Here is a 22,810-nt window from a genome sequence, read left to right as displayed (position 1 = left end):
CATTTTGAGAATCTCAAACATATTTTTTTTGTAATTTTAAAATAAATAGTTTAAAACTAATTTAAGAAAATGACTATTCCTCCCCCCCTTTTTCTCAAAAAATATACTAAATAGTTCTTTACCTATGGATGACAAGAAAACCTATTACAAATATGCAGTCAAGCATGAGTCATTAGTCCAACTCATGCTTTGTTTTTTATCTGACCCCTACAGGCTTTTTAAACATCCATACATTGTTAAAAATTGGGTAATGTACGGAACCCTTGGAACGCGAGTCTGACTCGCACTTGGCCGGTTTTTTCTTATTTATATGATTTGGCCAAACTAGATATACCTAAATTCCAAAAATGATCAATGACATTTTGGGACAGATCATAAACGGCTACTCATTGATGGATTGCTTGAAGAAAAAAATTATACACCAGTATACCATTTATTACCGGACCAGCGTTGGACCAAAAATGTGACGTCATGGAAAGGGCCACTAGGAAAACGGGGTATAGGAAAACCTGTGACTAGATGGGAAGACGAAATAAAAAATATCGCTGGTCAAAACTGGATGCAAATAGCTCAAGATAGAGATGAGTGGAAAACTCTGGAGGAGGCCTTCACCTGCGAAGACGGGGTTCTTGCTAAATATTAACTTTAAAAACTATTCTAAAATGTCAAATTGCAAGAAATAAAAGGCTATTTTATTTTATTTTATTTATTTATTATACCATTTATTTAATTTAAGCATAATACATAATATGATATGGACTAAATATAGAACCAGAATTTTTCATGAAATATTTCAATGTCTTTCATACAATCACAAACAAAACTTCTGACATAATAATTTAAGAATATGTGTGAATATCAATAAAATCTAATAAAGTATTTGCTTTACAACCTTGATGGATGAAATGAAGCAATGGAAATTCATATCCATTGTTATGGTAATATTGGTATTGACACTACTATACACAATCGTGTCAAGAGAACAGATCAAACTGTAATAATGACAATAGACGCTCAAAGTAATTAGGCTCTGAGTGATACTTCATGCATACTTGAATCCATTTCCAAAACTACAGCCTTATAAAAACATATTGATATAATGATTGGAATTGACACTGTAGCAGCACCCTTAATGTTATTTTCTTTCCTCCACATCTGAAAGAAAAAATGAATTTAATTATTATAATTAATATACTTTTTTCTGCAATAATTAGTTGTGTGAAAATTGACTTCTGCTTTGGTTTTCTACTATAGTACAAGGTGTACCATAAATCATTGATGTATATATCTCAGAACAGGCATTACGAGCGCTAATAATGGTACTAGTTCAGCGGTGTCACTCACAAATTCGAATCATGCAGTCTAACGCAACTAGTTGCGACCAATCGCGCGCGTGATGCGAACTAATCAACCAATCGCGCGCGTGATGCGAACTAATCAACCAATCGCGCGCGTGATGCGAACTAATCAACCAATCGCATTGTAGCGGTGTCACACCGCTGTACTGGCCCCATTCTTAAGGCCCGTAAGGCCAGCCCTGAGATATTATATGTCAATCAATTTTTAGGGTTCCGTACCCAAAGGGTAAAACGGGATCCTATTACTAAGACTTCTCTGTCCGTCCGTCCGTCTATCCGTCTGTCTTTCACCAGGCTGTATCTCACGAACCGTGATAGCTAGACAGTTGAAATTTTCACAGATGATGTATTTCTGTTGCCGCTATAACAACAAATACTAAAAACAGAATAAAATAAAGATTTAAGTGGGGCTCCCATACAGCAAACGTGATTTTTGACCAAAGTTAAGCAAAGTCGGGCGTGGTCAGTACTTGGATGGGTGACCGTTTTCTTTTTGCATTTTTTTCCGTTTTTTTTTTGCTTTATGGTACGGAACCCTTTGTGCGCGAGTCCGACTCGCACTTGCCCGGTTTTATTTAAACAAACTGAGTCACTGCCCTAGATGAAAATGAGAATGTATAATAAGAAAAGGTACTTACTTTTACCATCACAAGCTACAATTTTGATTTTGTCTACTTTAGCAACTTCCTGCACTTCTCGGAACTCCACATCATTCAACATAAAGGTCCACACATTGTCACAAAACCTGAAAATAAATAATTTAAAAAATATAAAACAAGCAACAAATTGATGGGTTACATTTACATTATACCTGGTGCAATGTAAGTACATAATATAATAATTATAATATTCATAACACATTTTTAATAAATTATTATTACTTAGAAATAGTATAACAATTGCATACCTGTAAGTATTTAATTTTCCGGCTTTAAAGGTTAATCTAGATTTCACCCTGTTGGATAAAGCTGTATTTATAGATTTGTCAAATTGCAATAGCACTCTTACTGCTAAAGCCGGTGTTATCTGCCCATACTGAAATAAACTTAATTTTAGCAACTCTAGAATGATAAAATTCGAAATTTCAAAACAGGAAAAGTATACAAATAAACACCTGGATCAGTTCGTCAAGGCTTTCTTGTAATGTGTTTCCGATCGTAGTATTTCTGTACAGTTGATATGACATTATAAATTTGTGTAATTTAAATTTTAATAAGTACACAAAACAAACGCAGTTCTTTCTATAAAATGCTTGATTTTATTACTGCGAACTGCGAGTTAACACACAATGAAGTAACACAATAGTAGACACTGACAGAAATCAGAAATGACAGAATAGACAGATCACACAACAGGTAGAACAAGCGAGATCCATACTGTCAAAAAACTCAGTAATTAAAATGGACTCTGTTCATATTGGGTTAAAGCTTAATTTCACTTGGTAAGGAAGAAAACTTGCCAAACAAGAGCCATGAGGGAGACCTCTGTCCCTTTCTAAATGTTGCCATTCAGAAAAAAAATTAAGATCTCCCATTAGTCCCATTCAAGTGCTATGCAAACCTATTATAGTTGCACCATACAAAGTCTGCAATGGATTTCATAGCCCACGCAGTGTAAGTGTTATGTATACGTCATAATTTCATAGAAGTTTGACGTTTAAAATGACACTTGCACAGCGTGGGCTATCAAAATCGCTGCAGACTTTTTACGGTCTTTTAGTGTCCATTTTTCCACTTTGAGGAAACCAGTCTTACCGCAATAAGACCATCCTGTCTAGCTCAGTGGTCTAGCTTCGAAAATCAGATGACAGTCATCTTTTGTGTAAATTAATAGTTCCTGTGCTATTATTTATACTCTGGCAAACCCACTGTCAGAAAAAGGCGCGGAATTCAATTTTTGTGTGGGAGGACAACGCGTACAGCACCTAATTTTTTTAAACTTCTACTGATAGAAATGGCTTGCCAAACTACAAACGGTCAAACAACTATGCCAGTAGAAAAATCGGCAGCATTTACTTAATTCAAAACCACAAATACACCAGTATATAATTTATTTATTTTAAAAATACACACATAACATGATATGAATGAAATACAATCAGAATTTTAAATGAAACATTTCAATTTATTCCATACAATTACGAAAAATCTTAATAAAGTAAGTACCTATACCTATTTTGTCTTGAATTGTAGCAATGGAAATGCTTGTCCCTTGCTTTGGTATTAACACTACACTACACAACACAACACAACACCAATGTCAAAAGTCTTATAACCTCATAATTATAAATCACAACAAGCCAAACTGGAATATTAACAAAAGGCCCTCAATGCAATTAGGCCCTGAGTATTTATACTGATGCACACCTGAATCCATTTTCATAACTAGAGCCTTGCAAAAATATTTTGAGATAATTATTGGAATTAGACATGATACCAGCACCACAAAAATTATCTCCTTTCCTCAACATCTGGAACAAAAAATATATTTTCATCACACTCTCTCAGTAAATGTGGAATTGCACGCAGGTTTAGCGGGAGTTATAGAAAAATCATTCTCCCTAGGGAGTTATGAAGTTTCTAGTGCCTTACTTAATTTTTGTATCTTATACTTAATTTTTGTATTGCAAGTGTGATAAAAAACATTGTGTGTAACTCGGGGCGTAATAATACTAAAGCAGCAAGCCGTTGCGATTTAACTTACTCTCGTTTGCAATATTCAACTTACGCCCCATGTTGCACAATGTAATACTGATTAGTGCTTTGCAATAACTAAATATAAGAATTGACTCAGGACTCAGCCAACCCATATGCAAAATTGTGCATGTATATATAACTAAAAAAGATTGATACTTCTGAATTGCTAGAACTGAAAATTGTGCCTCTAATATAAAGATATTAAAGAGACATCATAATAGATCACGGCATATTGTAGTATCACAAAGTCATAAAACTGGGACAAGATAGGGAAAGCTGGAAGATACTCCAGCAACAAGAGTAAATAACTCTTAACACATTCAGCAGCCAAGAACCTGACTGTGTAGCACTTAGTGGCAGTGTTGATGAAATATGTTGTGCAGTACCTATTAGGTTGATTGAGGCCAGAAATTTAGTTAATAATATTGCCCAAATAGGGTTCTTTATATATTATTCTGCATTTTGGTTTGCTACTGTGGTGCAGCCTATGTCAATTATTTTTAAGAAATACAACCAAGTGAGCTGTAGTACTTACTTTTACCATCACAAGCTACAATTTTGACTTTGTCTACTTTAGCAACTTCCTGTACTTCTCGGAATTCCACATCATTCAACATAAAGGTCCACACATTGTCACAAAACCTGGAAATATTTATTTATTTATTTATTAGTCAAATAAGTAACACAGCATTACAGTAAAACCAAGGCACTGTGAAACTACAAAATAAAATACAATATTTAAGTACAAAGAAACTACAAATAAAAACCAAAGACAAATAAAATTAAACATTAGATTTAATGATAACAACAAGTTGGATGGCTGGTTGGTGGGATGATTACATTACAACATTATACCTGATTACATTGTACATAATTTAATTAAAATAGAATAACAATTTTGATACCTGTAAGTATTTAATTTCCCGGCTTTAAAGGTTAATCTAGATTTCACCCTGTTGGATAATGCTGTATTTATAGATTTGTCAAATTGTAATAGTACTTTCACTGCTAAAGCCGGTGTTATCTGCCCATACTGAAATAAAAATAAAATTTCATTTTAGCGATTCTAGAATGTTAAGATTGTTAAGAAACGAAATTTCTAAACAGGAAAAGTATACAAATAAACATCGACCTGGATCAGTTCGTCAAGACTTTCTTGTAATGTGTTTCCGATCGTAGTATTTCTGTACAGTTGATATGACATTATAGATTGTGTAATATAAACTTAAATACACAAAACAAACGCACTATTTCAAACAATTTTCAACGGGGTAATCTGAATTTCAATGCCACTATCAAAGAGAATCATAAAGAGAATATAATCACTACGTTTTAAGAGACGCGACTTTCATTTGATCAGTCTGTGTGTATGTTTGTTTCTCCTGGTTTCTCCAATCATTACCAACATGTAAGCGCCCTCCAGACTATGTGCGTGAATCGCGGCAAGACGTCGCGGAGCGAACATATCGCGAAGTTGACGTATGACTCCACACTCGCACACTTCACGGCGATTTCGCAGTTTGGTTTGCGGCAATATGGCGGAAAAGCATCAGCTGATCGAGTTTAACTGTTAGTTATCTATGGCATCATACGTGATTTAGTTGTTTTCCCATTTTGTTTTATTGTAAAACCGTAAAATATAGCTGCTTAGTATAATATAATCATAATATAATTCATATTTATCTTGCCACAGAGGAGCCAAAATATTGTGTAATGTGGAGTCTTGCAAGTTCGCGCTTCGCGTCTCCTTTGACGCGGGCCGAAATACCGACAAAAAACGGAGAACAAGGCGCGAAGGCGTGAACAATCTGCGAAATCTACGCCACACTTGCGTTCGCGGCTTCGCCCGCGATTCACGCGCATAGTCTGGAGGGGGCTTCAACTCTGTCAAAGACATAGACTTATAATATATAGAGACGGTGTCTCAGCGAGCTGTCACTGTTGCCACTTTTGTTTAGTGTACGATTAACAATGAGGCCCACGTTGCTGTACTACAGTCGTCATGTCGATAAAGTCATATCGATAAACTATCGACATTTCTTGCAATTTTAATTTTACTTCAAAGGCTTAACGATACCTAAAATGACCAAAAACGCTTTTATTCTTTATTGTGGTTATCAGATCACAATTTTATAGTCACGCCCCAGCAGGGAACCAAGGGAAAGTTCAGATATTTAATTAAAATACATAAATACCTCCTAAAATACGTGTTCCGCAATAATTGAATTATATTATTATCTATACATATAATAAAGCTGAAGACGGTCGAAAGTCTGTACTTGGAAGATATTTGAAAAAAAGTTGGCTGGGGATACTTAGAATCGATAACAGAACACGTTCCAACAGTTTTTAGAATTTTTGTCTGTTTATCTGTTTATCTGTTCGTCTGTTTATCTGTTTGTCTGTTTATTTGAACGCGCATCACGTGAAAACGGCTGAACGGATTTTGATGAAAACTTTACTAATCAGTCGAGAAAATCTCCGGCCAGGTTATAGGCTATAAAAATTCAACCCCTAAAAGGGGGGGTAGCCACAACACTCGATTGACTTAAGTTTGCCCCTGAATCTTATGGCGCTACTTAGGAAAGAGGGGCAAACTCTTTTCAACTATTGCTCAATAGTTGTGCTACAACTATTGAGTAACCTGGTAAACTAACAGATGGCGCTGAATTTAATACATTGTGACATGAATAAGCCACCGAGGAAAGATTTTGCCAAATTAACTCTAAGTTTAGAAAGGGGGTACGGATATATCAACAAAAATAATGGAATAATTATGTTGATTTAATAAATTAATAATACAACAAAATTAAACGACAGTAAATTAATTGCCCCTCATTGCACAGTGCCATCTTTTGGGGAACTGAGTAAACATTAAGTAATCAAGAAAACTAAAAATGAGTTTACATAGTTACGTAGAGGTAAAATAAACACACATATCAACACGCGTATAATTGCATAGTTATTTAAAATTATTAATTTTCTCTATCATGAATTATACCTAATCGTAATTATTGCACCCATATCAAATCTATATTCATACGTATCGCCTACTTTAAGCACTTAATAATAATGACCACGAAGGTGGGTACTTTGAAAAAAAAACATTGACCTCTGTCATTTGCAGTGCCGGATTAACCCTTTTAAGCAAAATAAGCACTTGCTTATGGCACCAAAACCGTAGGCAAAAAAAAAGCGCAGGCTGCATTAGCACTGCAGTCGTCGTGGAGTAGGTAGAATACCTACATGAAACTTTTATACGTGTACATACAAGTACCCATCTAATAACGAAGGGCCGTATATAGGGATCAAGTGAGAGAGTGAGGGTACGTAAGAACATCTCCAACGTAGGCTTTCGATTTGACCTTACGCGGAGGCCCTTAAAGTCATGGAAAAAAATCTTGCTTTCGGGCTTGCTGCCAGCCGAGTTTTTCGACATAGGTTACCGATTTTATAGCGAATTTTGCTCTCTTGCACGCCAGATTTGTCGGCCAAGCCGAGTTGCTCCTTAGCCGCGATCCTGAGACGTAACTATCAAAGGGGCCCCGTGAAAGCCGAAAACTAAAAGCATCCTATGAAGTAGCGCTTTCGAGTGAAGCCAAAGAGCGAGCAGTAGAAGAGTCGTGATTACATGCATAGATTCGATTTCAAGCCACTCCTTTGCAGTTCGGCGTAAGGTCTCACGCGAGGTCTTCTGCCTTATGGCAAAGTTGATCTTCTCCCTTAATTACACTTGGGCGTGGATCCAAATCCAAGCTTTCCTCTTTCGCAGCTGGGCCTTCTGCCTTGCTCACACTTCGCCAATTCAATTCACTTGGCCAATTCAAAGCTCTGCTTTCTTGCATCTTTTCTGTATGAAAACAACCTCGCTGAGACCCTTAAATGTCGAGCCCTATGCGAAGCTAGGCTGATAGAAAACTGTCCCGTCCCTTCTCTGTATGAAATCCTGGATTCGCGCCTGGTTGGGACTAAAAGTAAAAAATAATGTATAACTGTCTATCAAATTGCGTTTTTTATATCGATACATTTTCGCGCTCGCTTCGCTCGCGTTTACAATAACATTATAAGTTACGATAAAAGTGACATTCGGGTGCCGACTGCAGCAGCATTAAAGTGACATTCCATTTCCAACTGCAGCTGCAATACTGTTCATTTTCTATGGCAATTGACAATGACAGCGACGCGTTTCCATAGTAAAATTAACAGTATTGCAGCTGCAGTTGGAAATGGAATGTCACTCTCACTCTGTTAAACGTTACTGCTTTAGCACTGTCGATTTTCGTGATAAAATGATGTGACTGATTTCCATACTAAAAGTAAAAATGCACAACTATCTATCAAATTGCGTTTTTATATCGAAAAATTTTCGCGCTCGCTTCGCTCGCGGTTTCAATCACTTTCTAATGTATGGCGACTACAACAGCATTACTCTGTTGCAACGTTACTGCTGCAGCACTGTCAATTTTCGTGATAAAATGATGTGACCGATTTTCATACTAAAAGTAAAAACGTACAACTGTCTATCAAATTGCGTTATTATATCAAAAAATTTTCGCGCTCGCTTCCCTCGCGTTTTCAATAACTTTCTAATGTATGGCGACTACAACAGCATTACTCTGTTGCAACGTTACTACTGTAGCACTGTCGATTTTCGTGATAAAATGATGTGACCGATTTCCATACTACACGTAAAAATATACAACTGTCTATCAAATTGCGTTTTTATATCGAAAAATTTTCGCGCTCGCTTCGCTCGCGTCACAGAATAAATAATTGTACTAAGTACTTCAAGACTCACTCTCTAACAAAACGGGTCTGTTACGATCAGCACAGATATGGCCGCTAGGTGGCGACAGCGCCACGCGCGGCTTATGGCAAACCCCAAAATTGGGGCCGAACGGATGTACTTTTAGCTACCTGTAGCAAAGCGACGAAATCGCGGAGTGAGACACGCCTGCTCGCGTTTTCAACAACTTTCTGATGTGTGGCGACTGCAGCAGCATTACTCTATTGCAACGTTACTGCTGCAGCACTGTCAATTTTCGAGATAAAATGATGTGACCGATTTCCATACTAAAAGTAAAAATTTACAACTATCTATCAAATTGCGTTTCTATATCGAACAATTTTCGCGCTCCCTTCGCTCGCGTTTTTAATGACTTTATAATTATGGCGACTGCGGCAGCATTACTCTGTTGCAACGTTACTGCTGTAGTACTGTTGATTTTCGTGATAAAATGATGTGACTGATTTCCATACTAAAAGTAAAAATGTACAAATGTCTACCAAATTGCGTTTTTATATCGATTTTTTTTATATCGCAAAACTATTGATTTTCGATTGTAGTTTTATTTTGTGGTACCTAATTGTAAAATATTGTATCTGGACTGCAGTCCTCTAGCATATCCATCTGTCAACTATACTTCAAGTTCCGCCTCCAGGGGAGAGGGAGAGAAATTAGGATTAGAAATTAGCCGCTTACTGACACAGATCGAATTCCACGCGGGCGGAGCCGCGGGCACAGCTAGTATTATAATATATTCATTATCCATTAGCATTTCAATTATGTTTATGTTTAACGAAGATATTGAAGTTTCAATTAATCGCTATTTCGTTCCGCTGTGTAGCGTTTATCGATATATAACATGATTAAAATCGACTTTTTACATCCCTAAAAGAGCACACATATACGCTTTTACGCACACATACACAGCCTGGGCGCATCAAGAAAGGCAACACTTGATTTGAAGTCCACCTTGTCAACAGTATGGTTGTCCTTTTTTGACAAACGGCATTTTAAAAGAGCGAGGAGAGAGAAATGATACTAGTTGCTGCGTCGTGAAAGAGAACAGAAAAGTTGGGCCCTTGATGTCAACAGTATGGTTGTTCTTTTTTGACAAACGGCATTTTTAAAAGAGCGAGGAGTGAGAAATGATACAAGTTGCTGCGCCGTGAAAGAGAACAGAAAACGTTGGGCCCTTGGTAAGCCCCCATTCGCTCCGGAGCTTTTTCAGCGTTAAAAAAGCGCTTGAATCTGTCCGCACCCTAAATTCGATTTAACGACCAAGGCTTAAAGTCGAAAATCCAATAACGCTTGATAAAATCGCCACCGCTGTCGTGTGAATAAAAGGCTTGCTACACGGTCGCCGACAAGCCTTCTAACCGTCTGACCTTGGTCAGTTTTGGTCAAATTTTGTTGGTAACAACTGTCTACACGGTCCGGGACCGGCCAAGGCCACGCGGTCTGGGGGCTTGTCGGCGACCGTGTAGCAAGCCTTTAAATATACATGTAGAGTCTGTGCGGAAAGAGAAGAGTTGTGGAATGTATGGGGCCCCATACATTCCACAACTCTTCTCTTTCCGCACAGACTCTATCCTTTTGTGTCATTCAAACGCTTTTTTAACGCGCGTTGTAAAAGCGCCCGTGGGAATGGGGGCTAAGCGTTTTATAATATGTAAAAGCGGCGCTCCTCGCCCTGAAAACGCGCCTGTGTGACGAAACCTTAATAGTTGTTTGTTTTATAAGGGGGCAAAGTTGTTGTTTAACCACTCGTGCTTCGTGCTAATATTGATACCCGAGAAAGCGAAAAATTCCACAATTGAACCATGAGCGAGAGTTTCAAAGCACGGGGGTTAAACAAAAATTGCCTCGGAGCATCCCCCGATTGAAACACAACATTTTTCACCACACTAACCCGAAGCAAATATTAAGTGTAAAATATCAAACAAAATCAAATGAATGTTATTAAATATTTATCATACAAAATCATCATTTAAAAATCAATTTAATTCTACCAGCAAACAAAAGAAAACAACTCAAAATTTGCATTTGATTACTTTGCCTCACATGTGAATAAAATGCAACTTTGCTATCAGTTTTTGAAGTGCAAAGTAAGCCTTTACGAGCTGGTGTGGTGAAAATAAATTTTATTGACAGTTTTGACTGCACTGCTTATTAACTACAAATTTTTCACTACACCAGCTGGAACTGCTGGAAGGCTCTTTTGATTGTTCAAAATCAAAAACGAATGAGAAAGTTGCATTTTATTCACATGTGTGGCAAAGCAGATTTGACTTTTAAATGATGATTTATTTTTGAATGATACATATTTATAACATTCATTTCGAATGAATTTGGTTTGATATTTTCCTTGCGTGGTATGGTGAAAGAATTTGTTTATCACTCGGGGTCAAAAGTTGTTTAACCGTCGTGCCTTGAAACCCTCACAACGCTCAAGATTCCACTTTTCGAACCACTCGCTACGTTCACGGTTCAATTTTGTAGTGTTCGCTTGCTCGGGTATCATTATCAATATTAACAACTTTGCCCTGTTGTAATACCTATTTTGGATGTTAGGACGACTGAATGAAGTAAGGTGTGCTCGGGTAATTAGCAGACATCCACGACCTGTCCTGTCCCATTGAAATTAATTATCTGAAATATTGTATGCATTTCCGTGTGTTTGGAACTAAGAACCAGATGATGATTTTCGTTGCGAATTCAGACTGCATCAGTCTGTGAGGAAACAGAAGAGTCGTAGAATGTATTGGGTCTTCACGACTCTTCTCTTTCCGCACAGACTACAGTTAAGGCCATTTTGAGTAGGAAATTAATAGAAAATACTAGTAACCTGATAAATTAACTTTATTATTGAATCTTTACAATCGTATAGGTAGTCTTGCGAGTCTTCGTATTTAGGGGCACGGGCGGTCTTCATGAACTGGTAGGGGTCGTCTTCACGTAGGTACTCTTTGACTGAACCACTGCTTACACGTGGCGCTGTGAAAGAAAAAAAAAACGATTATTTTTTTATGACAAGTCCTTAATAACCCTTTTCCGGACATAATACAATTTATCGACCACATACGCGCTAATAGAATTTGAACTTTAGCACTTCGATTTAAGGTTTAAATTAGATTGCACTTTGATATTTTAAGCTCGTTACTTTACAATATGGGGAGCAAATCGAATAGGTGGCCTTCATTCTTTGGAAAATTCGAATTCCCAGAGGTCGGTCGCTGAAATATCAATTAAAAGATTGAATCCAATTTTGACGTGATGGCTCCTCTACACGATGGGCCAACTCCGGCCACTCCAAGGGACGCAGCCATGCGGTAGAATGAGATAGCAATATCACTTGCTCCCTCTAACGCATAAATGCGTCCCTTGGAGTGGCCGGCGTTGGTCCATCGTGTAGAGGAGCCATGAGAGTTCCACATCCATATTCACGAGCTTTGGTCCCCAAGTCACACACTTTCAATTTAACAAAAAAATATAATAATGATTTAATTACTAACCTTGAATTTTATTTTATACATTGTTTACTTTAATATAATTGTAAAAAAATAAAAGTATTAACAAAAAAATATAATAATGATTTAATTACTAACCTTGAATTTGTATTTGTTCTGCCGATGAATATCGCATTTGCATCAGTGTCGACTTTTCTTTTTCTGGTCCGGTCTGGTCTGGTGGTTTTTTTTCTGGTCCTGGAAGCTTTCTTTGTTTTCTCTCTGCCGTCTTCTTCAATTTTGTTTTTCTTCTGTTTATTAGCTATTGGTAACTACATTTCAGCATATCTCGAATTTCTTTCTTCTCTTTGGATTCTATTTTCTTGTCAGATGTCCGATAAGATTCCTTTCTTGTCTACTTTCTTTTTCTACCTTCATTTGCCCTCTTGAGTCTTCGTTCTTGTGATCTTGAGTCTTCGTTCTTGCAATCTTGAGTCATCGTTCTTGCGATCTTGAGTCATCGTTCTTGCGATCTTGAGTCATCGTTCTTGCGATCTTGAGTCATCGTTCTTGCGATCTTGAGTCTTCGTTCTTGCGATCTTGAGTCATCGTTCTTGCGATCTTGAGTCATCGTTCTTGCCCTCTTGAGTCTTATTTCTTTTTGCCGTCTCGGGTCTTCTTGAGTATTGGTCTTGCCCTTCTTAGGTCTTCTCTCTTCATGCCTTCTTCAGTTTTTCTTCTTGTTGCCTTCTTGCATTTGTATAATTGTAGTCTTGAGTCTTCTTACTTCATGTCCTCTAGTGATTGTCTTAATTCTTACAGTCTTAGGTTTTTGTTCTCGATGCCCTCTCGGGTATTCGTTCTAAGCCTCTCGAGTATTCGTTCTTGCCCCTTAAGAGTCTTTGTTCTTAGGTCGAGTCTGTTCTGCCAGTCTAGTCTTTGTCCTTCCAGTCGAGTCTTTGTTCTTGCAGTTGGATCTTTGTTCTTCCTGTTGAGTCTTTGTTTTTCCAGTCGAGTCTTGATTTTCCAGTCGAGTCTTTGTTCTTCCAGTCGAGTCTTTGTTCTTGCAGTTGAGTCTTCGCTCTTCATGCTCTCTTGAGTCTTCTTTCTTGAAAATTTACCCTTCGTTCTTGAGACTTCTTTCTTACCCTCTTGAGTCTTGTTTCTTGCCCTCTTGAGCCTTCGTTCTTGCAGTCTTGAGTCTTTCTGTGTATTTATTGATGACCTCTTGAGTCTTCGTTCTTGCCCTCTTGAGTCTTCTTTCTTGCCCAATTTGAGTCTTCTTTCTTGCCCAATTTGAGTCTTCTTTCGTGCCCTCTTGAGTCTTCTTTCTTGCAATCTTGAGTCTTCTTTCTTGCCCTCTTGAGTATTCTTTCTTGCCCTCTGGAGTTTTCTTTCTTGCCATCTTGAGTCTTCTTTCTTGCCCTCTTGAGTCTTCTTTCTTGCCCTCTTGAGTCTTCTTTCTTGCCCTCGTGAGTCTTCTTTCTTGCCCTCGGGAGTCTTCTTTCTTGCCCTCTTGAGCCTTCTTTCTTGCCCTCTTGAGTCTTCTTTCTTGCCCTTTTGAGTCTTCTTTCTTGCCCTCTTAGGCTTCTTTCTTGCCCTTTTGAGTCTTCTTTCTTGCCCTCTTGAGTCTTCTTTATTGCCCTCTTGAGTCTTCTTTCTTGCCCTCTTGAGTCTTCTTTCTTGCCCTTTTGAGTCTTCTTTCTTGCAATCTTGAGTCTTCTTTCTTGCCCTCTTGAGTAATCTTTCTTGCAATATTGAGTCATCTTTATTGCAATCTTGAGTATTCTTTCTTGCAATCTTGAGTCTTCGCTGTTGCCCTCTTGAGTTTTCGTTCTTGCAGTCTTGAGTCTTCTTTCTTGCCCTCTTGAATCTTCTTTCTTGAAATCTTGAGTCTTCTTTCTTGCCCTCTTGAATCTTCTTTCTTGAAATCTTGAGTCTTCTTTCTTGCCCTCTTGAGTCTTCTTTCTTGCCCTCTTGAGTCTTCTTTCTTGCCCTCTTGAGTCTTCTTTCTTGCCCTCTTGAGTCTTCTTTCTTGCAATCTTAAGTCTTCTGTCTTGCAATCTTGAGTCTTCTTTCTTGCAATTTTGAGTCTTCTTTTTTGCAATCTTGAGTATTCTTTCTTGCAATCTTGAGTCTTCTTTCTTGCTCACTTGAGTCTTCGCTCTTGCCCTCTTGAGTTTCGTTCTTGCAGTCTTGAGTATTCTTTCTTGGCCTCTTGAGCCTTCGTTCTCGAGTCTTCTTTCTTGCAGTTTTGAGTCTTCATTCTTCATGCAATATCGAGTCTTCGTTCTTGCATTCTTGGTCTTCTTTCTTGCCCTCTTTTGACTCTTTTTTATCTTGATCTTGAATATTCCTTCTTTAAGCTCTCTTCTTATGAGTTCTTCTCGTCATCTTGAGTCTTCTTCATTCATACAGTTTTCGAGTCAATTAAATTTTTAGTACATTTTAAATTTTTTTACTATCGTGACTATCATAAATGTCACTTGTCCAGTCTTCTTTCTCCATGCGATTTTGGGTCTCGCTTCTTCATGTGTTCTCGAGTCATCATTCTTTAAGTCCTTTGTAGTTTTCTTTCTTCATGCCTTCTTGAATATTCTTTCTTCGTGCCCTCTTCAATTTTCTTTCTTCGTGCCCTCTTCAATCTTCTTTCATCACGCCCTCTTCAGTTTTCTTACGCTGTCCGTTCTTTTTTACTATAGTTTTGCTTAAGATGTTAATAATAATTGAAATGCGCACTGTCCGATGTTCCTTCTTCATATTATTGTCTTCTACCTCCACGACGAAGGTTTTTCTTTTCGTTATTTTCATACTTCGCGAATTATTTTCCTTGTTGACATACTTCATAGATTGTTTATTTTTACGATTTATTAGTATATGTCTTTATTTTCCTTGCTTTTACGAGAACTTGAAAGCTTAAGTGACCTGTTTTTAATTTCTTGTGTATTGAACTCGTTATGGATCATACAAATTTGTTGCTATAGTTCGATTGCTTGCAATTTTATTTACATATATTTTTTCAATATGTTTAATCTTGCTCATTTTGATACCCTTAGCTTGAGATCTGAAACAAGCTTTATTAAGGAACTTACCAATACCTCCGTGTGTCCGAATTTTGCCAATAACATTAGTTAATATCAACGATTTGTAGAGTCGATAGACAACGTCGCTTATTATACCAAAGATGTAGTGTATCTTGTTTTCATCAATAGATGTTTATATCTCTTTAATCAATTTATGGTTTAGTATTTCAAGTCTACCAGAAATTCATTCTATGTCAAGAATTCACTTGTGTCCTTGTTTTCATGTCTGTTAATAACGTCTGTAAATAAACCCTCATTAATTCATACTTACTTACTCTAACTTCGGATGGCTATATTGCTTCTTTAATTTTCAAATTTGTAGTTATTTTCTTTCGCTTAGTACTTAGTCTCACATTAACAGCTGTTGGAAATTCCTCGCTGGTCCGGTCACAATGTCAACTTTGTTTATAATTCTTTAAAATTTCATACCGTTTGACATTCCATGGGAGTCTGAAATCATTGAGTAAGGCGAACCGGTGTTCCATCTAAAAATCATGAATTTTACATACCTAATCCACGTTTTAAGAACCAACCTCGCATCTTCATACTTGGCTATGGATAGACACTATTTTTTTATGGTGTAATTTAATTCAGTATACCTTCATTATTTCCGAGTTCAGTTCCAATGGTGTGGTAGTTTGAAGTAGTCTCTAGGAGAACAGTAAAGTTGTTCGACGTATCTTGAAGCTAATAAGCTTACATACCAAACGTGTTCGAGTTGATGACTATGTTCTCTGTCTCAGTTTCCTCGTTCTGTCTTGTGCCATTTATGTTTCACTTTTTCTTCGAGTAGGTCTAAGAATCGATGTTAGATCTTGAATCATCTTACGTACCCAACTTTTTCTAGCTTGTGTACCACGTACCTACTTATTTTGGACCACGTTCTAATCTCGTACTGTTCTGGTTAAACAAAATTTTGAGAATTCATACCTTCATAGTGTTTAATTCACATCCAATATTGCTCTATAGGCCAATCTGAAATTATCGAGTAAGTATGTACTCCCAATTAAGTCATCTGAAAAAAAACTAACGTACTTACGTACCCAATGTCTCGTACTTTCATTGTCTTGGCTCAACCGATAGGTATTCTTTATATAAACCTGTATTGGAAATATGTTTCATCTAGGCTCGAGTCGGTTACGTACCAAGTGTAAATGTGTTGATATTATGTATTCAAGTAGTAATTGCGATTTTCCCATCTCAATTGCTTCAGATTCTTTTTTCCTTCTTCAGTCATACTTTTAAAGCTCGTTTGAATTTTCATCTAAAAATCTTGAATTAGCTTACGTACCACATTCCTATGCTGCATTTAAATTCATACCTTCGCATTTGTTATTCATCAATTAATTTCTGGAAAAAGCATTTCCAACTCCGAATGGCAAGTTTCATTTCCGATCCAATAAAAAAAAATCGAATTTGCTTACCCCCTGTATCCGTTTGCATCTATCATTCTAATACGGCTAAGTGCACCACTCAAGTTATCGTCGAAGGTAGTTTTATTCCATGCCGTTAATGCATAACAATTTAATGTAACTTCGTATGTAGATTGTCTTCCTGTCAGCCTGAAATGGTTGTATTAGCGTACGTACCATGTTCCTAGTTTCGTCTTCTCTGTATTTTTATATTTAAGTATATCAAGCAGACAATTCAAGCTTTAATCGTAGTATCGTAGTTTGAGTTTCGTGTTACCAATCTACTTTATTGTAGTGCACTCCGTTAATCACCAAAGTCTATAACATAGTTTTAACACAACCGAAACGATATACAGATACACTTCAAGTACATAATCAACCAAAAAGCAATGCACAAACAGCACATTCACAAAAGATTTCTCGGCTGCAGTAATCAATAATCTTCGCCCATGTTAGTTTTGCACACATCCCAGGTTACGCTCTGTACAATTTATAGAAACTAAAATATCTTCAGGATTTCAGGTTTCGCTAATACTTGCAAGCTGTTGCAATGTTCGTTTTCCATAACCATGCCGTGCCAAGCAGCCGTTAATCTATGTTGCAGTATCTAAATCTATAAAAAAAACATAGAAGACACACATCGAACACGAGTGGTAAGGTAAAGCAGATAAAATCATATTGGATCAAGCATTGAACACCAACTTAAAACTAAGTAGACAATGTTACACGATACGTACGCACATAAACAACTGGATTAGGAGTAAAAATATTAAAAGTACCAATACCTATTATGCACATTTCACCTGCGAACATACAAAGTTTTTCCACACTTCTACCCGTCTAATAAAGGTCAAGAAACAGGTTACTACATTAACATTTCTTATATAAGTAAAAAAAAACTGCTATACCTTCTATAGTCTTGCAATATGAAGGTGCAACTTCATGCCGATATTAGAGATGTAGTACATTTCTAGTTTTGGGTGAAGAGTAATAAGCGTCCCATGCGGCCATATTCCAGTCATTGCTCGTGCAAGCTAGTTTGCGTTAGTATGTAATCCAATATCCAAAAGAAACTTAACAATTCCAGACAACTAGTCCTAAACAAAGCAAGACTTTCGCTCTTGAGTACCCAATCTGTGCTATACATTAGGTTTGTGGATTTAGTGCTATTGAGATGACTAGGCTAAAACAGATTTAAACACACACATTTCGACACGACAGTCAAAACACATAAAATACCAATGCACAGATAGGTATGCAAATATCAATATTACATAATTATATTAGTGACATACCAATAATAATATTCTTGAAGTTAACTATGGAAAAAACATTATTAAGCATAACAAGTCCAGAAAAAGCGATAAAAAAGTGATATAAAAATGCTCACGTGATATTAATTATTATTGTCTGCAACAAAATCATTAGACACACGGTTTTTTGTGCTTGGGTATATTTTTGGACGTTTAGATCTATCATAAATTAAGAAATATAAGTAAGTTGTCTGGATGGGTTGTTTGATGTAGGAGACAAGCTGTCCAGTCATACAAGATACATTTTCTGGTTGTTGCTTCTCTTCAGTACCTAAATGCTGATAGTTTTTGTTGCGCAGTAACAGTTGATGACACCATCTGCGGAGCAAAAAAGGCTTACGCTTTGACGCTCTAGCGGTAGTTGCGGTATAACTGAAGCCAGCCTTCTCTTTCTTTCTTCTCAGAGGTCCGTTGCGTTCTTGTACCTATGTGCTTCTGGTTTCTAGTTCCAATGTCGGCTATTTTCTTTTTGCTCCTTGGTTGAATATTTCTTGATCTGTGAAATAAAGAATTCTTACGTGTGGGCGCTGTGTGTCGAGTCTAGTAGTATTAGAAGCAGAGGTACAATACGCTTGTAGGGCGGGTAGTCAGTAGCCAGTGTTGTGGTGAATGAAACATGAAGACAAGTGATTGTGAAGCACGAAGAATGTCGACCGCAAGGCGCGAAGTCTGAAGAGCAGGGCACGAAGAGAGAGGCGCGGAAGATTTCCTAAAATAGGTATGGTAAGTGTGGATGTAGAGCTGAATATTGCTCGAAGGACGAAAACTGAGCACGTAGCCGTGGAGGTGCTTGCTATCGACGGCAGATGTCATCGCTATATAAGAAGGTAAGTATACACTCACAAGCGCTTGAAGGTTGTCGAATCCACACTTCGAAGTACGTCGAACCCGCAGTTAGATGACCGACGAATGATCTAGATCAGACCAACATATTATTCATGCATTTCTAAGACAGATGAACCCGCAGCTCGAAGACCGAAGAAAAGTTTACACGCAAACCGACGAACAGTAAACACGTTGACCTAGTAGATCGATGACAACCTGACGAACTTGCCGTTTGAAGACGGACGAACACGTAGACAAAAACACGTTGAACTCGCAGTTTGCAACCCGACTAACTTACTGTTCGAAGAACGACGACAACCTGACGATCTTGCTGTTCGGAGATCGACGAACACGAAGTTAAAAAACCGACGAACGCGCAGTTCTAAAACCGATGAACTTACTGTTCGAAGACCGACGAACACGAAGTTCGTAGACCGACGAACACGCAGTTCGCAGACTGACGAACACGAAGTTCGAAGACCGACGAACACGCAGTTCGCAGACCGTCGAACACGCAGTTCGAAGACCGACGAACACGAAGTTCGAAAACCGACGAACACGCAGTTCGAAGACCGACGAACACGAAGTTCGAAGACCGACGAACACGCAGTTCGCAGACCGTCGAACACGCAGTTCGTAGACCGACGAACACGGAGTTCGAAAACCGACGAACACGCAGTTCGAAGACCGACGAACACGAAGTTCGTAGACCGACGAACACGCAGTTCGAAGACCGACGAACACGCAGTTCGCAGACCGACGAACACGCAGTTCGCAGACCGACGAACACGCAGTTCGCAGACCGACGAACACGAAGTTCGAAGACCGACGAACACGAAGTTCGAAGACCGACGAACACGAAGTTCGTAGACCGACGAACACGAAGTTCGAAGACCGACGAACACGCAGTTCGAAGACCGACGAACACGCAGTTCGAAGACCGACGAACACGCAGTTCGAAGACCGACGAACACGCAGTTCGAAGACCGACGAACACGAAGATCTAAGAAACGACAAACTCGAAGATCTGAAGAATGATGACTCCGCAACCCGCAGATCGATGAACTTATACTAAGACAAAAATTTACAAAAAGAGACTCACAATCCAAAGTAAAAAACGACGGCTCGGCGAAGACTTCGCAGCAGTAAGATTGGAGTTTTTAGATCTTGTTTCGATGACGGGATGGTCGAATATTTGTACAAATACAACCTGGGCAAGGCTTGAACGAAGACTGATGGAGAGAACAGGAAACTGTCAAATATGGGCGCCGATTTTGTAGGAGGTATGGTGGTATGAGTGGCTTGGCGTGTAAATCGTACCTCAAAGAAAATTATAATCGTGAATGAATATATCGAACCTTCGGATGATGAAGCAGGAGAGCACCACTCTGGCAGGCAGTGACGACGGACTTTGGTGGCCGGACCGGCCATCGTGTAATATTGGGCTTCTGTGCTCACGCCGCTTTGGATGGTGTACACACACGCTTTCGACAATGATGGGCAAAACTTGCAACTTCATGGCGAGCTGGATTCTCTGCGCGTGTTCTATTAGCGGTGCATGGGCCGGCGGCTCTGTTAAGAATAAATGAATTAGGCACGCACCGCCGCTCCAGCGGGTAGATACTGCAGTTTCAATAAAGATGGCAGAAGTCGTCGAAAATCCGTTACGGTGAGAGGTTCTTTATTGAGTGATGATGGCAGAAACAGGTTTATACCTCTTCTTATCTTTCTTGGCTAACGTTGACTCGGACCAGGCTGGCAGGATCAGTCGCGTAAATAAGTCTCGCTTTGTTGACTACGGCAAGTTCACAATGACCATGGTTGACGCACCCGTTCTCGCGTAGGTATAGGACTTGGCTGGCTCAACAAAGTTGACTCCTCTTCGGTGTATCTATGTTGACTCGAATCCCTCTGGCAGCAGAACCAGCAGACCTGATCAACTTTTTAGGTATACCTATTCTGAAGAGCCTATTCTCGATTGGTATTAGCATCAGCCGAAGTCAGGTTCCGGTTACAGGTGGAAGGCTCTAAGCTCAGATACGTGTGCCAACTCTGTAAACAATAGCTTAATTATGAAGAGCACCCACCACTCCGATGGTATCTGGACGGGGCAGGCAGGATATCTGAAGACTGTCGGTGTCTGGTGTCAGGCTCTATCGCGCTGAGATGCGAACTGGTTCTGTTAACAATAGGGGTTACGGTTGCACGCACCACGCCTTGTGAAAATTTGTGACCTCCGAAGACGGATCCTTTCTGGCACGCTGTCTTTCTTTTTACGGATATGAGTATGACGGCTGGATTTGGTTAAACAGACATCGGATCATTCAGAGCACTCGGAGGACGGCAGGACTCGCGCACAATTGCAGATACAAGTAAGGGCCAGTTGCACCAACCACATTTGACAGACTGATCAACGTCAGCCAGCGCCCCCCGGCGCTTTACTATGAAACTTTCCATACATAAAAATTTAGCGAACTCTTTAACGATACGAACAGTTTGGTGCAACCGATCCTAAGTCTGATTCTTTCAACAATAACTAGATTGAATGGATACCGCTTTTTACTCTGTGACTAGAGAAGGAATCCGCAGCTGAAGAGGCTTGCTTCTGGGCGACTAGTTTGGCCCAAGTTTGCATCTTTCTGGTGTAATATCAGGTGTAGTTGACAATTTGGCTAGATTCACTCACTGCGCAGTCGTGAAGACTCGTCTCAGTCTGTTAACAATAAGTGGATGACGGATTCACGCACCGCAATAGCAGGCGGACTAGTCAAGTTCTGTAATCTAATCAAGGTGGCTTGGGGTCAAAGTCATGCTTACTTCTGGTAGCTTACATGCTTACACATGGATGACTCCAACTGAACCTCAAACTTGCATTTTTCTTGACTGGTGAAGACTGATGTTCACAGACTGACATCAGGTCAGGCAGACTCTCAGTGGGTGGCTGGTATCAAGCTCAATCGCGGAAACACGCCTAGCTCTGTTGACAATAGTGAGATTATGGTCTCGCGGTCATACCTTGCTTCGACGAGCCCAATGCTGAATCCGGCGCCGGGGGTGCTTGTATTTTACTCCGATATCTACGACTAGACTTTCCTCCTGGCGGACAACAGCTTGTACGTCTTGGCTAGCTATGTCAGACACTGTTGACAAAGAGTGGATTACAGATGCACAGGCGGGGAGACTTGTCAAGTTCGGCGGTGTGACATTAGAGGTTTCTGGCTAACTGGTACAAGTCCGTCTTCGAACACAACCGGAACCCCCAGGCTTGGATGCTTGGATAGCGCTGCCTGGCTCTGTTGACAAATTCAATGAAACATATACCGCTATGGCGGTAGAAATTATGCTTTATTGACAGGGGCAAAATCAGACACGCACCCTTAGGCAGCCTTGCCAGACTCTGAACAGGTCTCACTGGGCTGCAGTGGCAGTCTAGCTTCATGGCGGGCGGACTGGACTCTACGTAGGGGCACGACATGTTTGGTTCTGTTGACAATGTCTAGATTAGGCACGCCCGCGGTGGCGGGTTATGTCAGTCAGTAGCACTAACGGCCGAAAGAGAAAGGCACCTAGCGGTTATAAGCGTAACGTATCCGTCGCTATATCGTGCACGAATTTGATCAAGAGGAAACAGGTCTCGTTGACCAATTATGGCTGCATTGCATCTGGTAGAGTTCTGGGGGCAAATGAATCAAGCCCGCAGCGCGTGGAGAACGGAGCTCTTGCTCTAAGCAGGCAGACTTGCCATGCGGAGACGGGATACCCTGGTAAACTGGCACTACAGGCGGCAGACTAGATACGATCCTGCTATTTCGACTGGTAGACTGACTGGATTCAAACCTCTTCATCAGGTAGACCGGATCGCGTTCGCACCGTTCAAACAGGCAGATAATT

At 39.3% G+C, this 22,810-nt stretch overlaps 3 protein-coding genes and 1 long non-coding RNA gene across 4 annotated transcripts; 1 reads left to right on the top strand and 3 right to left on the bottom strand.

Moving 5' to 3' along the window:
* Window positions 1-690: 690 nt before the first annotated feature.
* On the bottom strand, window positions 691-2,682 carry LOC134673172 (transcription initiation factor IIA subunit 2-like). The gene is made up of 4 exons (XM_063531127.1): window positions 2,473-2,682; window positions 2,266-2,393; window positions 1,997-2,103; window positions 691-1,155 (listed from the first exon to the last, which is right to left on the bottom strand). The coding sequence occupies exons 1-4, from the start codon at window positions 2,542-2,544 to the stop codon at window positions 1,136-1,138; spliced, it is 327 nt and encodes a 108-aa protein (XP_063387197.1). The 5' UTR covers window positions 2,545-2,682; the 3' UTR covers window positions 691-1,135.
* Window positions 2,683-3,391: 709 nt separating this feature from the next.
* Window positions 3,392-5,803, bottom strand: LOC134673230 (transcription initiation factor IIA subunit 2). The gene is made up of 4 exons (XM_063531182.1): window positions 5,187-5,803; window positions 4,960-5,087; window positions 4,590-4,696; window positions 3,392-3,828 (listed from the first exon to the last, which is right to left on the bottom strand). The coding sequence occupies exons 1-4, from the start codon at window positions 5,256-5,258 to the stop codon at window positions 3,809-3,811; spliced, it is 327 nt and encodes a 108-aa protein (XP_063387252.1). The 5' UTR covers window positions 5,259-5,803; the 3' UTR covers window positions 3,392-3,808.
* Window positions 5,804-11,681: 5,878 nt separating this feature from the next.
* LOC134673622 (trichohyalin-like) lies at window positions 11,682-14,559 on the bottom strand. Its single transcript, XM_063531621.1, has 3 exons — window positions 14,370-14,559; window positions 12,446-14,328; window positions 11,682-11,834 (listed from the first exon to the last, which is right to left on the bottom strand). The coding sequence occupies exons 1-2, from the start codon at window positions 14,557-14,559 to the stop codon at window positions 13,103-13,105; spliced, it is 1,416 nt and encodes a 471-aa protein (XP_063387691.1). The 3' UTR covers window positions 11,682-11,834; window positions 12,446-13,102.
* LOC134673445 (uncharacterized) lies at window positions 14,560-16,884 on the top strand. Its single transcript, XR_010099483.1, has 2 exons — window positions 14,560-15,118; window positions 15,161-16,884. It is a non-coding gene; the product is annotated as an uncharacterized LOC134673445 (long non-coding RNA).
* The last annotated feature ends 5,926 nt before the right edge of the window (window positions 16,885-22,810 follow it).

Source organism: Cydia fagiglandana, chromosome 18 (assembly GCF_963556715.1).
Source record: "Cydia fagiglandana chromosome 18, ilCydFagi1.1, whole genome shotgun sequence".
NCBI classification, from domain to species: Eukaryota; Metazoa; Arthropoda; class Insecta; order Lepidoptera; family Tortricidae; genus Cydia; species Cydia fagiglandana.
The sequence above is the reverse complement of the archived record's forward strand: the minus strand, read 5'-3'. Positions and strand labels throughout refer to the sequence as shown.

Bases quoted from the DNA above. Each gene is read 5' to 3' on its own strand.
- LOC134673622 (XM_063531621.1), bottom strand. From the start codon at position 14,559: ATGAAGAATGAAGACTCAAAACTGCAAGAAAGAAGACTCGAGAACGAA. The intron at 14,329-14,369 runs GCAAGAAAGAAG...AGAAGACTTAAG, and splicing joins AAAAAAGAAGACTCAAAATT to ATTGCAAGAAAGAAGACTCA.
- LOC134673230 (XM_063531182.1), bottom strand. From the start codon at position 5,258: ATGTCATATCAACTGTACAGAAATACTACGATCGGAAACACATTACAA. The intron at 4,697-4,959 runs GTATCAAAATTG...AAATATTTCCAG, and splicing joins GGGAAATTAAATACTTACAG to GTTTTGTGACAATGTGTGGA. The intron at 3,829-4,589 runs GTAAGTACTACA...TTTTTGTTCCAG, and splicing joins TGTAGCTTGTGATGGTAAAA to ATGTTGAGGAAAGGAGATAA.
- LOC134673172 (XM_063531127.1), bottom strand. From the start codon at position 2,544: ATGTCATATCAACTGTACAGAAATACTACGATCGGAAACACATTACAA. The intron at 2,394-2,472 runs GTGTTTATTTGT...AGTTTATTTCAG, and splicing joins GCCTTGACGAACTGATCCAG to TATGGGCAGATAACACCGGC. The intron at 2,104-2,265 runs GTATGCAATTGT...ATTTATTTTCAG, and splicing joins GGAAAATTAAATACTTACAG to GTTTTGTGACAATGTGTGGA.